Source organism: Synchiropus splendidus, chromosome 1 (genome assembly GCF_027744825.2).
Source record: "Synchiropus splendidus isolate RoL2022-P1 chromosome 1, RoL_Sspl_1.0, whole genome shotgun sequence".
NCBI lineage: Eukaryota > Metazoa > Chordata > Actinopteri > Syngnathiformes > Callionymidae > Synchiropus > Synchiropus splendidus.
This window is the reverse complement of record NC_071334.1, coordinates 60,947,289-60,961,424: the sequence shown is the minus strand read 5'-3', so window position 1 is coordinate 60,961,424 and position 14,136 is coordinate 60,947,289. Positions and strand designations below refer to the sequence as shown.

At 40.3% G+C, this 14,136-nt stretch overlaps 1 protein-coding gene across 4 annotated transcripts in view; it reads left to right on the top strand.

Moving 5' to 3' along the window:
- Positions 1-14,136, top strand: part of igsf9a (immunoglobulin superfamily, member 9a) — a 59,550-nt gene that overhangs the window by 15,642 nt on the left and 29,772 nt on the right. For all 4 annotated transcript variants that reach the window (XM_053850405.1, XM_053850387.1, XM_053850410.1 and 1 more), the window contains exons 5-7: positions 3,318-3,463; positions 4,044-4,155; positions 7,167-7,308. In XM_053850405.1, the coding sequence (XP_053706380.1) occupies positions 3,318-3,463; positions 4,044-4,155; positions 7,167-7,308 (400 nt within the window). The remainder of the gene's footprint in view (positions 1-3,317; positions 3,464-4,043; positions 4,156-7,166; positions 7,309-14,136) is intronic.

Here is a 14,136-nt window from a genome sequence, read left to right as displayed (position 1 = left end):
TTAAAGTAAATCTGTCTGTCAATAATATCTGATGTTTATCAGCCTAATAAAGGCGGAAACACGTGAGTTATCAAACACCTGCACACATTGTGAGTCCCGGACTGCTGCGCTGCACTTCTTTCCAGCACCAGTCTCTCGCTGCTGTGGCTGCACACCACAGTGTTCAGGGAGTTGTTCTCCGCCTAGACAGCGATCGGAAGCTTTACTGCCCAGGCATTTATCATGTTTGTGTGGAGTCCTGCTGTTCACGTAGTTTCCGTCATCTAGTGCTGAGTCACCTGAGGTGAGAAGCTCAACCCTCGTGGAGAGCTTCCCGACACAAGGGGCAACTCTCGAGATGGTATCAAGCGCACGGCCAAAACCCGACTTGCTTTTGTTCACATGTCGGACTTTTGAGCCGAACGCACTTTGTCTCGAGACAGAGTGTGTAGAGTGAAATGCCCCCAATATATTCACGTGTCTCTTCAGATAACACGAGCGTGCACATCTCACCATTATATTTAGAGCTACAATATCTTCTGCCTCTGTTAATCATGTTGTTAATACATGTACAGTACTTTCAAGTGGAAGATGCGGTTGCCACATTAATCTTGCATTTCTTTATAAACCCAGTCCTAATTTTAGCCACCGGTCCCTGTGACCCATTTAAGAGAATTAGCTAAATACATTTAAATTAATTATAGAGAAAGATACAATGATGAATTAAAAAAATTTGCATTTGTCATAGATTAAATAGTGATGCAGCGTCATTAGCCAACAGAGGGAGCTCTTTGTTTCAAAAGCATGTTTGCTGAAAAGAAAAGAAAAGGAAATCCAATACTAGGATTAAAAAAAAGAAAAAGTTTGAAAATGAAGCTTCACATTTGTGTTTTGTTGCTCCTCAGCCTGTAGTGCCTGTACAGAGATTCATTTTTAAATTGCTAATATTAGGGATGCACCAAAATTAAAATGGCTGAATTCCCAAAAATTTTTTAAATGCTTGGCCGAATACAGACAGATGCTGAATATCCAATGTGTTTAAACTTTGAAACTATAGTCGAGAACACAGTTGTATACGTTTTTCAAAGATATGTTGAGATGACTGAATATTTCACTATTTTTTTGTATTTCAGACTTGCTGCTTTTCAAATAATGTTGATTCGATATAATGATGATTTCATTCGATAATAGGCTCATAATGTCAACAGAAGGCCATTTATTTATGAATATATGATGTATTCTATATTGGTCTTGTTTGTTATTCTTTCCCTCTCTGCAGCACTTTCAGTTAAAAGAGGCAACAATCTGGAGGCTGAGACACAATATGCAAGTGGAAAAATATAGAAAATGTCAGATATAATGTAATAAAAGCAGAGCTCATTAGTCCAAACAAAACTCATTTTGAGCGTCTCTCTTCCACTCTGTGATAAACTGACAGCCTCAACACTGGTTGCCAGAATAGTGCCTTAATTGTTAGTGTTGAGTGGATGGCAATGGATGAATGAAGGCACTGGGTGTTGAGAGAAAAAGCAGATATAATAGTCTAGCTGGAGGCTTTCATGCTTGCTGATATAGATTGATGTTTTTGTCACTCGCCTTTCAAAACCACTTTCTACCTGTTTTCCAGGCAGCTCAATGGCCACATGGGGCTTGTTCCTCAATAATTGGCATGAAAACTGAAGACGTGATAGTGTTTCACTGCAGGATGTGGCACTGAAAACATGGGTTTGCTTCTTTGGAAACAGAATTATGTTTGGAGTTGCAGAGTGGGTGGGACTTGGAGCCTTTATTCACACCAAATATCAAGCAGTGGATAACCTTGTGGCCAAAATAAATAGTGTTGAAACTAGAGTGGTGAGTCTGATGCTGCTGGGTGACAAAGCCTGACAGCCTTGAGCGCAGGGCCACTTCTGCTTTGAGTTACACTCGATAATTGTCAGTGAGGCAAAATGGAGAGGTGTAGGGCAAATATGCCGCCCTGCAAATGTCTCATTTAGTTTTGCATTGAAAATGGAATGTTGAACTGCGGTTTTATTGGGTGGTGGACCAAGTAATGTATGAAAGCAGCACGGTGACCTGACCAGTTAATTCTTGTGTTTTGGATTTGTGGATGATTTTTGCAATGTTTGGCTGGTCCTCACTGCACTAATCCTCATTTTGAGAGTTAAAACTTCAAAATAATTAGGCTATTATAATTGGGTTTTACTTTAGTTACAATCAGTGTTGAAGTTTGGACATTTGTTTTGGATGGTTAGCTTTGGGGTAAGATGCTGGGGAAAGCCTTTTGTCAGTGAACTGACCCAGCAAAGAGCGCAGCTAGCCTGTGTGTGTGTGTGTGTCCATTGTCACCCTCATGTTTTCCACGGGAAAGAACTGTTTTATTTATAGTCTAGTGCACAGCAGACAAATTTTGCTCTGTGCACATGAGCTGTTTGCGACCAAAAAGCATGTGACCAGATGGCAGAAGAGAAGAAATTTGTATGAACAACCGGTATTAGTCTCTTTTTTTTCTCTCAATCACTGAATATAAAAACTGGACTTTTGTTTAAAATGGTTTAAATTGAGGAAGACACTTAACTCGTCCACTGAATACGTCATGGTGGAATTTCACTAAGGACATGCTCATTTCATTTCCCACGTTGACATTTTGTCACCTGGATTTTCATGAGAAGTGGGACTCGATTAAAAAACAATAATAACAAAAAATAGCAAATCAAGTTGATAAAGAGGTTTTATATTGACTTAATCTCATTCTAATGTTTGACATCAGATCACATTTAGGTTGAGTCTGTACACATGAGGGTGGAAGTGCTCCAGTGACAAGGGAACTCTTTGCTGTCTGAAGTACATTTTTGCATTATTATACAGAAGTTTTCTAAAGGTTTAAAAACACTCCCCTTGAGTCCATTATATCCTTATTCTGAGCAGTCCTCATTTGTCTCTACTATTTTTGCCTCTCCTGCGCCAAGATCCTCGTAAGTTTAAAAAGGTGCAGAGGAGCAGCCAAACGAAACTTTTCAACTCCACTGTTTTGTATTGGTGTTTTGAATAATAGATCTAAAAATGAAATCTGCATCATTATTATTCGTTTGCTTTGAAGTTCCCTCTGCATGTGGAAAGAAAAACATTGCACTGATTCTCCTGACAAATTGGGAGCATATCAAAGTGAGGTGAGACAGAGTAGTGGAGAGTGTTCGCCACCATCAGGTCAAAGAATCTCTCAAGTATAATTCAAACGTATGATGGGACATGTGTGTGCGAGTTGCTACAAATGAAGGCTTTATTTCTTTTGTTGCATTTTCAATATTTCTTTTACCCATTTATTTTTTATTCTACAGCCCCACCCACTTTTTCTAAAGCTCCACCCCCTGCCATTGAGGGTGTTGTTGGAAGTGACCTGTCTCTAGAGTGTGAAGCAACTGGCAACCCTCCACCTACAATCAGCTGGAGCAAGGATGGCAGCATCATCGACAGTCGCCCTGAGGTTGGTCTGCAAAAAAAAATGTATTGTCAAAATGTGTTTGCAGTCTTCACATTGAAGCATTGAGCGACCAGTTTGCGGATTACCTGTAGAACCAACTTATATCTCTGCGAGGACAATAGTCAACTGATTATACTATCAAACCCCCAAAATTCTTTCTTAATGCAGCCGCAAAATCTAATGCATCCCACCCTCACGTGGTCCTAGTGTAAAAAGGTCTAACAGCCTCTGTTGTGAAATTTGAACTGTTTTCCGAATAAATGTATTCATCATCAGATTTGTATGTTAATTTTACCTATTTATTTATATGGAATTGAAACTTAAATAAGCTATTTCTAATGTCACTCATGATCATGAAATTCTTTTTCTCTTTCAAACTATCATTGTAAGTTTCTCATTGTGTGTGCTCTTTATTGTTTTTTTGCCTTCAGATGTACAAAGTGAAATTATAATATATATGCAAATTATTTTGGCTTAATGCCATTGGTTTTGTGCTGAATATTTTACTATTTTGTGTGGAAATAAATATTTTAAATCACGTGTTGCATGATGTTAACACTGGCTCCTTTTGGTGGTTTTCCAGAACGGTGTGTTACTTCTTAAAGCCGTGAACATGCAGTCGGCAGGACAGTATAGCTGCCAAGCTTCCAACTCGGAGGGAAGCACGACTGCCGTTACAAAAGTGAAGATCAAAGGTTAGTGTCAGTGCGAGTGCATGTGTGCTGGCGTGCCTTTCCATTTTCTTAAATCCCCTCTGATGTCTTTGTGTCTGACCTGCTGGAAACCACTGTCATCCCCCTTTTTTGTTTCACCATCTTACATCATCTGATAAGAGTGGAAAAACATATCTCTTACGAGAGCAGACTCGGCTCTGTCCTCATGTAGATAAGTTTGACATCAAACCGTGGGACACAAATTTATCAGTAATTTAGAAGCCACCCCTTTATCGCAATTGACTTTAGGTTTGGGGATTTACTTTCCTGAAAATAAATCATCACAGTTTTCCAAGGTAAATAAGTACAGGAGACGAACATGTAAAATAGTGTGTTACTGACCCACCACAATGAGCTGATCAGTTATTGCATGATTTAAATCGTCCACTGGTCGTCCAATCGAGTTTTTCATTCTCAAGATTTTTGATTGAACTACTGTAAATGAATCACTGACTCATAGAGTCGTATTCATCTCATGCACGTCTCAATGCTGAGCTGCCATCATTGCCTCATTGAGAGCACACCAGAACTTCTCCATCAACTGTCCTGATGAAGTCTGTCAACATGCTCGCTGCAGAGACATTTTGGTTCCTTGAGTGATGAATGTCTTGATCCAGAGTCAATGGGAGCCAAAGAGTACTGTACTTAAAACTTGAATTTTCACTTATGTCCGGCTATTTTCACATTATTGATCACAGACTGTTGTTGTCTGTCGACACCTTTTCTGCTGAAATCATAACAAACAAATTACCTGAAATGTGGTCAGACTGGTTCTATTTTTGCCTGAGGAAGGCGAACAAACAACTCCAGAAACGGAGCACTTCAGAGACCCAACTAATGAATTCTATGTGCTGCCTGCAACTGTATTCAACGATTGCGGCTGTGAGCAAGACTCAAGAGTCGTGCGTTCATTATATTCGCTGAGAGAAGATGATGCTCACTTCATGTGCTCCTACTGAACAAACAAGAACATCCATTTCATAACACTCATCTATGTATTTAAAATAGTATGTTGAATTACAGCTACACAGAAACAGAATTTAGATATTTTTTTTTATCCTCAACCTTCTCCACACTCTTGCATCCCCGCGACAGCACAGGATAAAGTCTTTTTTACATCATACTCATGAGTAATAATTCCAACTCATTGGTTACATTTTAAATATTTTAATAATGATCATCACCAAAGCTCTTTAGGCACATTATCTGCACTTTGGCTCCATTTTGAGAATTCATGCCACGTGGATGGATTACTCCTGCTTAATAGCTGCCAGGATGAAGTCCGTCTAAAAGCCTTTAGTAATCTCTAAACTATCTGTGGTCAATTTAGGGTTATAAACCAGATCAGTAATGACCACTGGGGAGAGAATGTGGTTATTTAAGACGTATGGCATGTCAACTGACCTTTATTAGCTTTCATATAGCATGGAATGCAGCTGTGATGGATATCCTGGTGCTGTGTGTTTTCACCTCTGCTGGAAAACTAAGAGATATGGAATCATTTTGATGAGTATAGATTGTTAGAATGACAGCAAAATCAAACTAAGAGTAGTTCACCTCTGTGACAAGGGGTGGCGCTGTGAGCTCTTCAGTCGTTCCGGTTCCTATGACCGCAGAGAAAGAACAATAAAAGTTGACAGGTAGCGAGCAGCCGACTGAACTCTGAAGACAGTGATCGTGCTGACTGCTAAACAAGCTTAACTCTAGAAGTCCAGAATCAGCGATTTGAAGTGATGGCTCAAAACTGTCCCTGTCATGGAGCTGTCATCATCATCAACACGCTTCCTTTGGCAAATCACTGGATTAAACTAGCAAGTTTCTGAATAAAATTCAATATTCACGATTAAAAATGACCTGTGAGAATGTTGCTGACATCGGCAAACCCAAAACACTGCAGATATCAGGTTTGCTCCAGTATGAGTTCACAGCATACATCGACTGAGACGGAGGAACACACATACTGCACATCTCACATACGCGCACGACTTCTCTGTTGTATAGAAGGTTATGACAGCGTGATTAGTACCAGTTTGTTTACTTCCTCTGAATAGCTGAAGCTTCACCCAGTCCGGTCATTGTCCAGCTAAATGCTAGCTTAGTACAGCTATTAACCGTATTATCCACGTCGTGTAGTCCGACTGGGAGAAATTCAAATTTCTCTTGAGTAGTTGAACTAGGCTGTTCATATGCATTTTAAAAGTCCAAACTTAGTCAGGTAAATATTCGGTTTTATGAGCCGTCATGTAAACGTGCTCAATTTTTCTCTTTTCCGAGTCGGGGTAGGGAACACGTGGAGGGGAAATTAATTTTTGAGCACTTAGTTTTTCAGGCGTGCTTGCAAATATTACCTAAATTACCAAGAATTATTTTTGTTTTGCAAAACACACAAAAAAATATATCAAAAACCTTTCTTGAGCTCAAATGCTCAAAAGAAAAACTCACCAAAAGCACAGTTTTTAAGAGGCCAAAAGCTTTTTTCTTCTTTTAGGCATTGACCCTTGTAGCTTTAAATTCAAGAGAAAACATATGACTCTATAGGCAGTTCATTTATACGGCAGTGTATGAATTGTGTGCTTCCCAGCGTCGTCTAGCTCTCTCGAAGCACAGTTTAATGTCGACCAGTTACTCTGACTGCCGCCACATGCCCAACTTCCATCATCTTGGAAAGAGTTTTGTTAAAAAGTCTGAGCTTTAATTTGACTGCAAGTGTCTGCAAATGCAGTCTTTCTTAAAGGAGATAACTATAATTGAAAACATCCGTAATCCAGCTCATGTGTTGTTGTTGTTGGGTGTTTTGGTATTAGCTCTGAATACCAAATTATTAAAATGCAAATAGAGGAGTTTATGGAACTTTTATTTAAGCAGAATATCCATTTGAAGATTGGTAGAGATTTGACATTTAACATGAACAATGCTTCCAAACTAATTAAAAAAGGAAACGAAACAAACTATCCCACATGTCTTCACTATTTTTTTGGCTTCTTGTTCTCCAGGACCACCAGTCATCCTCATCCCTCCCAGGAACACCTCCCTCAACATATCGCAGGATGCCCAGCTCCAGTGCCAGGCAGTCGCTGATCCTCCGAACATGACCTACGTGTGGCAGAAGGAACGAGAAAATGTGTATCACAGAGAGTGAGTGCTCTTGTTACATTTTATTTTTGCACCCTATTATTCTTTCCCTTTTTTATACTTCATGGTTAATGTATTTAGCAGCTGGAGAAAGTGGTAACTTTCCAGCACACTGTAATCTTGGTAATGCCCAAACACGGTATAAATAATTGTTAGAAAGCAAATTCAGCTTGCCCGCAAGGCTAAAAGCCTTTCTGACATGTGACTGATAAGATAATGAATTATTAAATGAAGTCACAAAATTCCAGGAAACAGGCCGAGTCACTTACCCCGGCGATGTAGGGGTCTTTTTTTATGCCTCAAGCTGGCTTACCACACAAAGCACTTAAATCGTCTCTCCGTCCAGGCTTTTCATGCCCCCTGTAGTGCCAGTTGTCACTTCATTCTTTGATCTGGCATCAAGTACGTTGGCAGGGAAGAGACACAAGTTTCCTGTGATAAACTTGATGTGACTCAGAAATTCACTAGGCACTAGAGCTAGGCCCCATTCATGCATGCCAACACAACTGTTTGTTGTTGGGCTTGGTCTCTTTCAATTAGGATGCGCAGGGATGGAAAGAGTCTCTGTTTTAACTGTGATTTTTTCCTTTCTGTTAACTTTGGGTTGCTTCTTATACCTTACAGTGCTTACTATGCCTGGTAGGTCACCGATGGCCCAAACATGCTGAGCAAAGTAGTGTCTGTTGCTTGGGGATATTGCATTTGCAGTAAAAGGGGGGCAGTTGTCCAAATTAAATCTCTCATTCTGCTGTAGTATGGTAGCGAACTGATTGCGTATCCTGGAAATGGAAGGTTCTTTCATCCACCGTATAAGGCAACTCATCATCTTGCTAGCATAGGTGGTAATCTAACACAATCTAATCTAACTCTGAAGATGTGGGAGAATATGAAAGGTGGTAAGTACAAATAAACATAAAAATTTAATTGTAGCTCACATCTACATCTGGGGAGCCTGGGATGTGAATAATAATACTCATAATAGTATACACTTTTTAAAAGCTTGTTCTGCAAGTCAACAAGTATTCCAAACTATCATCAGGGCAGATGCATGGGGACAGGTCACCGAGCACACAAACACGATGTGGATGCATCCGTCTATCCATTTAAACTTTGTAACACCTTTCCTAGACAGAATGACCTCGACTGACTCCTTCCTCAGAGAACAACCAATTCTGGATACCTGGTCTCCCATTGCTATCTCAAAGGTCAACGCTAGCCACCAGCCTTGTACTCACAACTCCAAATGTTGGAATCAAAATGGCACTGCACCAAAAATAATTCCGCTCGCTTGGCCTGGCTGTAACTAAAATAATATTGCTACTCATTAGGAAAGTAACTGGTGCATCATATAATAATAGCATCAATATTCATGAGCAGACACCTATGTATGGTTTTTGCTACACAAGAACACATTGAATATGCATCTAGAGGAGAAAGAGGTCAGTTTTAAGAGCCATTTGAGCTTCTATAATGGTGACAGAACCTCAATATGTCCCCCTTATCTTTTGAGTCTTACAATAAGGTGCCTCTGTGAACGACCCACAACACCTGAAGCTGGCAGATATAGCTGAATATAAAGCATCCTTTTTCCACTTCAGTCTTCTGCCTGACTCAGCTCTTCACTTTGAAAGCTTAGGGCTGTGTGATGGCAAGCTCTTTGTCACCGAAGGTGCTTAAAGACCTCTGGTAAGAGTTCCACATTCATGCATCATTACAAAGCGTTCGCCTGTAGGGTGACATAACTGATATGGTATATCTGCCTTGTGCCTAGTTAAAAGATAGACTCTATCCAAGTCCAGGAACAAATGATGGCTGGGTCCAACACAATACTTCCTGTATCTGCTTCTGTATATGTGTGTTTCAGAAACTGGGGATTAAAATGAGGTAAGAACAGAAATTAATCTGAAGCAGCGTCCTTGTTCTCTAATGGTTATTGCATTCCCAAAACTGTTATTTCAAACTCCTTTCTTCTTATCATTGCAGTTTTTTAGTCAGCAATCTTCAACATTATATCACCATGCTGCAGCTCACAGCTGTGAAATGTTTACATCAATGCTAATGCGCACTTAACAAAAAGTAGTCATATGTTGTTACGCTGCCCGGCAAAGAGAAAGTCATAAAATAAAAAGAAAAGGCGTGAGGGAGCCAAGCGTAGACATCGTGATCAGCTTAGATTAGAATGTTCATGCTGTTATGTGTATACAAGGGAATGCAAGGATGTTTCTAGCACTTTGCATGGGGTGAATCTGCCTAATTCATCCTGGCTTCAAGAAATGGCCTCCATCTCTTAACACAGTGTGTTTTTAAAGCGCAAGTGAGTCGGTCACGTGTTCCGTATGATGAATCTCCTTCACTTTGACCAGCCATCTTACGATACAGGCTGTTTTTGCCACTTGATAATAGCAGGGGCTAGGAATGTATTCCACAGGCTTTATAGACAGGTTACAGATTTCCCCTTCTCTCAACTCCTTCAGGAATGACACCTAAATTTGCTTTTTAGAATTCCTTGGTAAGAACCAACCAAACATCTCTCTGGGCCTTCTAGCATGCCTGTAATATATGAGTGTGATCTCCAATACACGGTCGGCAGTTTCTCCAGCCGAGATTTGAGCATGCCTTATTCATTTTTGCTACTAACTCAGGTGTCCGGAAAAATCTTGTGACTACTTTCCAATTGAGCTCCTTCCATATATTTAAATTTGTGACATATTCTTGTAGATATTTCAGTTCAATTCATTCCACCTTCCATCTTGTTTCAATTCTTGGCATGTTGTTGAAGACCATGATAATTAATGTTTTGTAACTTTAACCAATTCCCTTGACTTTCTTTTCTTCTTTTGCCCTTTTGTGATTGTTGTCAACTTCAATTTTCACCCATTTTTGCCCCAAAAGCTCCAGTCCATGTTGCTGCGTCAAATCAGCCAAGAATGAGTGGCGAGAAATAGTGAAAATTTAAGTATTAGTCAATTCATTTACAGATAATGCTGTTGCTAATGCTCACCTGCTACCCCACATCTGTCCAGCTAATTCTTACAGCTGATAGATTTAACTGCTAAAAATGGTTGACAAAAAGGTCTTTACTCTACTTGCTCATCCAGAGAAGTGAAGTCAGTTGGGTGGCTCCCTGTCAGATTGCTTGACATTGCTATTGATTGTGCGATCCTTGTTATCCCAAGGAAGGCAGGTGCCATTCAGGAGTCTCAGAGTTCATTAGTGTAACAAGGCTTAAGATTCATTTACTGCCGCTCTGTATCACAGTTGCTCCACTTAACGATCTGACTGAGGCTTACTCCTTTTCTCTGAAGGAGCAGAAAACAAAACAACTTCTTCAAATTGATTCAGCCAGTAACAAAATTCTAAACTGAATGAGAGAAAGTGCATTTCCCATATCCTTGAACATATAAAATGTGTGTTCATTTTGGGTTGCGTTTTGTAAAGCGCAGACTTGTGGAATGTATGTATGTCAAGGCAACGGTTGGTCTGGGCCTGTTTTGTCAATTTTGCGTTTGTCCGTTCAAAAACACATTCTCTCCATAACACATTTGAATGTAACTGACATACATCACTTTTTTCATTTGTATTTGTTTTGCCGTGAGCCACTGCAAGACCCCAGTGTCCCAGAGCCTCCCTGCAACACTGAGCTCAGGCTACTGAAGTTGGTGGGAGCTAAGGCTGTTAAGTAGGTGGTTTGACTGATTGGTGGTCTGGATTATTTTTGTAGCTCTTTGATTTGTCCAAGTGTGCATTGCAGTCGAGCTGATAAACAAATGAAAGATTACAGGGAAACATTTATGCATAATGCAGTTCATTTTGTCACCGCACAACACATAATGCATTTGAAGCACCAACATGTTTTAAACCCATCTGCATTAATCATTTGTTTATGAAAATTAAATTCCAGCCAGAGTGCTCTCAAGTTCAACACCCACACATCTTAGCCTCCTGCCCTTCTCTGTTTTCAGTCTTTGTGCATGCATATATTGATGCGTTTGCCTTGCAACCATTTGTCCGCATTGAACTTGTGGACAACATCCCATCATCCAGAAAACTGTCTCAGAGAGTGAGAAGAGCAAGAACCTGCTGTAAAAATTTGGAAAAAAAAATCCGTTTTTCAAATGGCAGGAAAAACGTCCGACGTGAATGGACAGGAAAGAATGTTATCGTGTACGATTTGCAGCTGGACTGTCATTCCTGAGCCTCTTTTCTTGAGCCATTCAATGGTGGGTATGCTGTTGCATCTCACATTCTGAAGGCAACTCAAACAGGTTCACATGCTTCTGTGAAGGCTAATATCAAATGAAATGAGGCGACAAGTTCAATGCAGCAAAGACTTGTACGCACAATCCCTTTTCAATCCCTTGTACATTAAAAAGCCACACAAACCTGGTCTGTCAGTTGCAATCCTGAAGTTTGTTGAAGCACCATGTGGTCATGCCTCTTCCACCTATTTATTCAGCCTTCTATCTTTTTGCCGTATTGACCTGCTCTCTCCTTCCAGTTTTACATGCATTATGTAGACGCCCTCTCTGTACATGGACACACATACACCTGGAGTGTCTACCTGACTTGCTCTGTATTGGGTCGGTGACAGCTGGAGGTGTCCCGCAGTTGGCCCTTCAGAGTAGGTGGCCCTGCTACAGAGAACGCCCCAGGCTAGGAGCCCACAGAGAGGGACGGAAAGCACCAGAGAGAAAGATGTGATGAAATATGGAAGAGTGCTATTGTATTTATGAAGCCTATGTTTTATCAGCACAGCAGGGTTCATTTGGCGGTGTCGTTAATGATGCTGTTTTGTTTACATCATGGCTGTAGAGACATGGAAAAAAAAGAATGTTTCTACCTTTTTATGCTTCTGCTGCCTCTGAGACATTAGGTTTTAACAACAGTTTCTGTACAAGTGCTTATCATTAGCAAAAACAAAAGTGAGTGGACTAAGTGCGGACCAAACACACAAAGTAAACAAGGAAGAAAGTTGAATGGAGCTCAGGATGCAGCGCTCTGTCTAAACAATGTGACCAGTGCTTCAAAAAAGTGGATGCAGATCTGTTGCTCCGCCGCTAACAAACAGATCCACCCATTGCAGTGTTCATCTGACTTTGCGCCTCAATTGCAGCATCATTTTTGTTCAATTACACGGGCATCATAATGCAAGATTGGGTTTTCTATCGATCAGTGAAATAAGTTCTGTAGAATTTGATGAAACTGATGATCATAGCAAATAAACTATATGTGTCAGCGCCGATGACTTTTCTTCAAAATGGGCACACATTTTGCTCAACAGCTGAGAACCACTCCATTCTCTTTCAGGATGAAGGGTCTGTCTAATCGCGCATGAGTGAGCCAGAACACTCAGTGTTGCGAGCGTATCATCCATCAGCCAATTGGACACTTGAAATACTGGAGGGGATCTAGTTGCCTCAGCAGGTGGAGCACTCAATTTGCATTACTTTCCTTCCAAACCATTTCTCCAGCCACTATGTGATTATGCATCACTGTTACACTCGGCTTAATGCTCCGCCACATCGTTGATGAGGAGAAAGTTATAGAGACTTTTCAGAGCTGATGCATGAGCCTGTTGGCATATGCAGCGAGCGCATGAGGATTACTCGCATTAAAATATGGAGAATTCTTTGCTGGTACTAGTGCAGCCGCAGCCCTGACATATTTCTCAATTTGACTTTCATGTGTGATAAGTTACAGTCACTGGTTGTGGCACTACATTATAGTTTAACTGAAGAGAGGTGTGCTGCACGTCAGGATCGGAATGAGCTTCGTTGATCGTTTCAAACAAGTTAAAAAATAAACTAAATTCACTCGTTTATTTGTGGATAGAAGATGGCCTTGATTAATGGATTAATTCAATGGGAGTGATGAATAAATCATATCTTGGGGCCCTTTCACCCATCTCATTTAATTATGCTTGTATTGATAACAAGACCACTTACTCAAAAAGTTGAAATATTTCAAAATATTTCAAAAAATAAGAGCGGACAGACTTTGGATCAGCTGCTGCTGAAACTGCTGCAGTCTTCTTCCTCCACTACTGTACCTCTCTAAATATCCGTGTTTGATGAATGCTGTGTTGTGTAGGACAGTGTTTGACCATCTACCAACATGGATTTGTTTTTTTTCCCTTTCTACTCTCTTTTCACACTTCACACATACCTTGTGTTGTCATATCATTATGGTCATGGAAACACATTTAAGTTTTTATTTTTTTCTTTAACCCTTTTAATATTTTTTCAATATCTTTGCTGGATTTTTGTTAACAATGTGACAGGCGCAGGTCATGTTTGAAAACCAATGATCTGTGCGTTCATGTAGTTCTGTGCTAAAATTCCAACTCTACTCTCAATGTCACACCAGCAATTGACACTAGGCGATTTTTTATTGATTTATTTGTGTGTGACTGTGTGACTATTTCCTCAGCGGCTCTGTTCCATCTACTTAAGGGTTCGACATGGTGTGCTTTCAGAGATTGTGCTGTAAATGACTGTTTTTTTGAGTAACTGTTGCGTTTCTGTCTGTCATCCTGAGACCGTCTGCCCATGCCACATTCAAAGTAACTAAAACCCTTTTTCTGTTTGAACTCCACAAGCCATATGTAGGAGCTTAAATGTCTTTGGTTGCTGCCATTGCATTGACTGATTTGTGTTTCCAAGCAATGAGGTTATGATACACCATAGGTAAAGTCATTAACATTGAATAGGCTAGAATGGTATTTTGAACCTCATATTGATGCACTTGTGTGAATTACCATTTTCCACGGGGCCTTTTCAGGAGCTTATCACAGTTATACAGCATTTGGTTTTGTGCTTGCTTCAGTTAGGC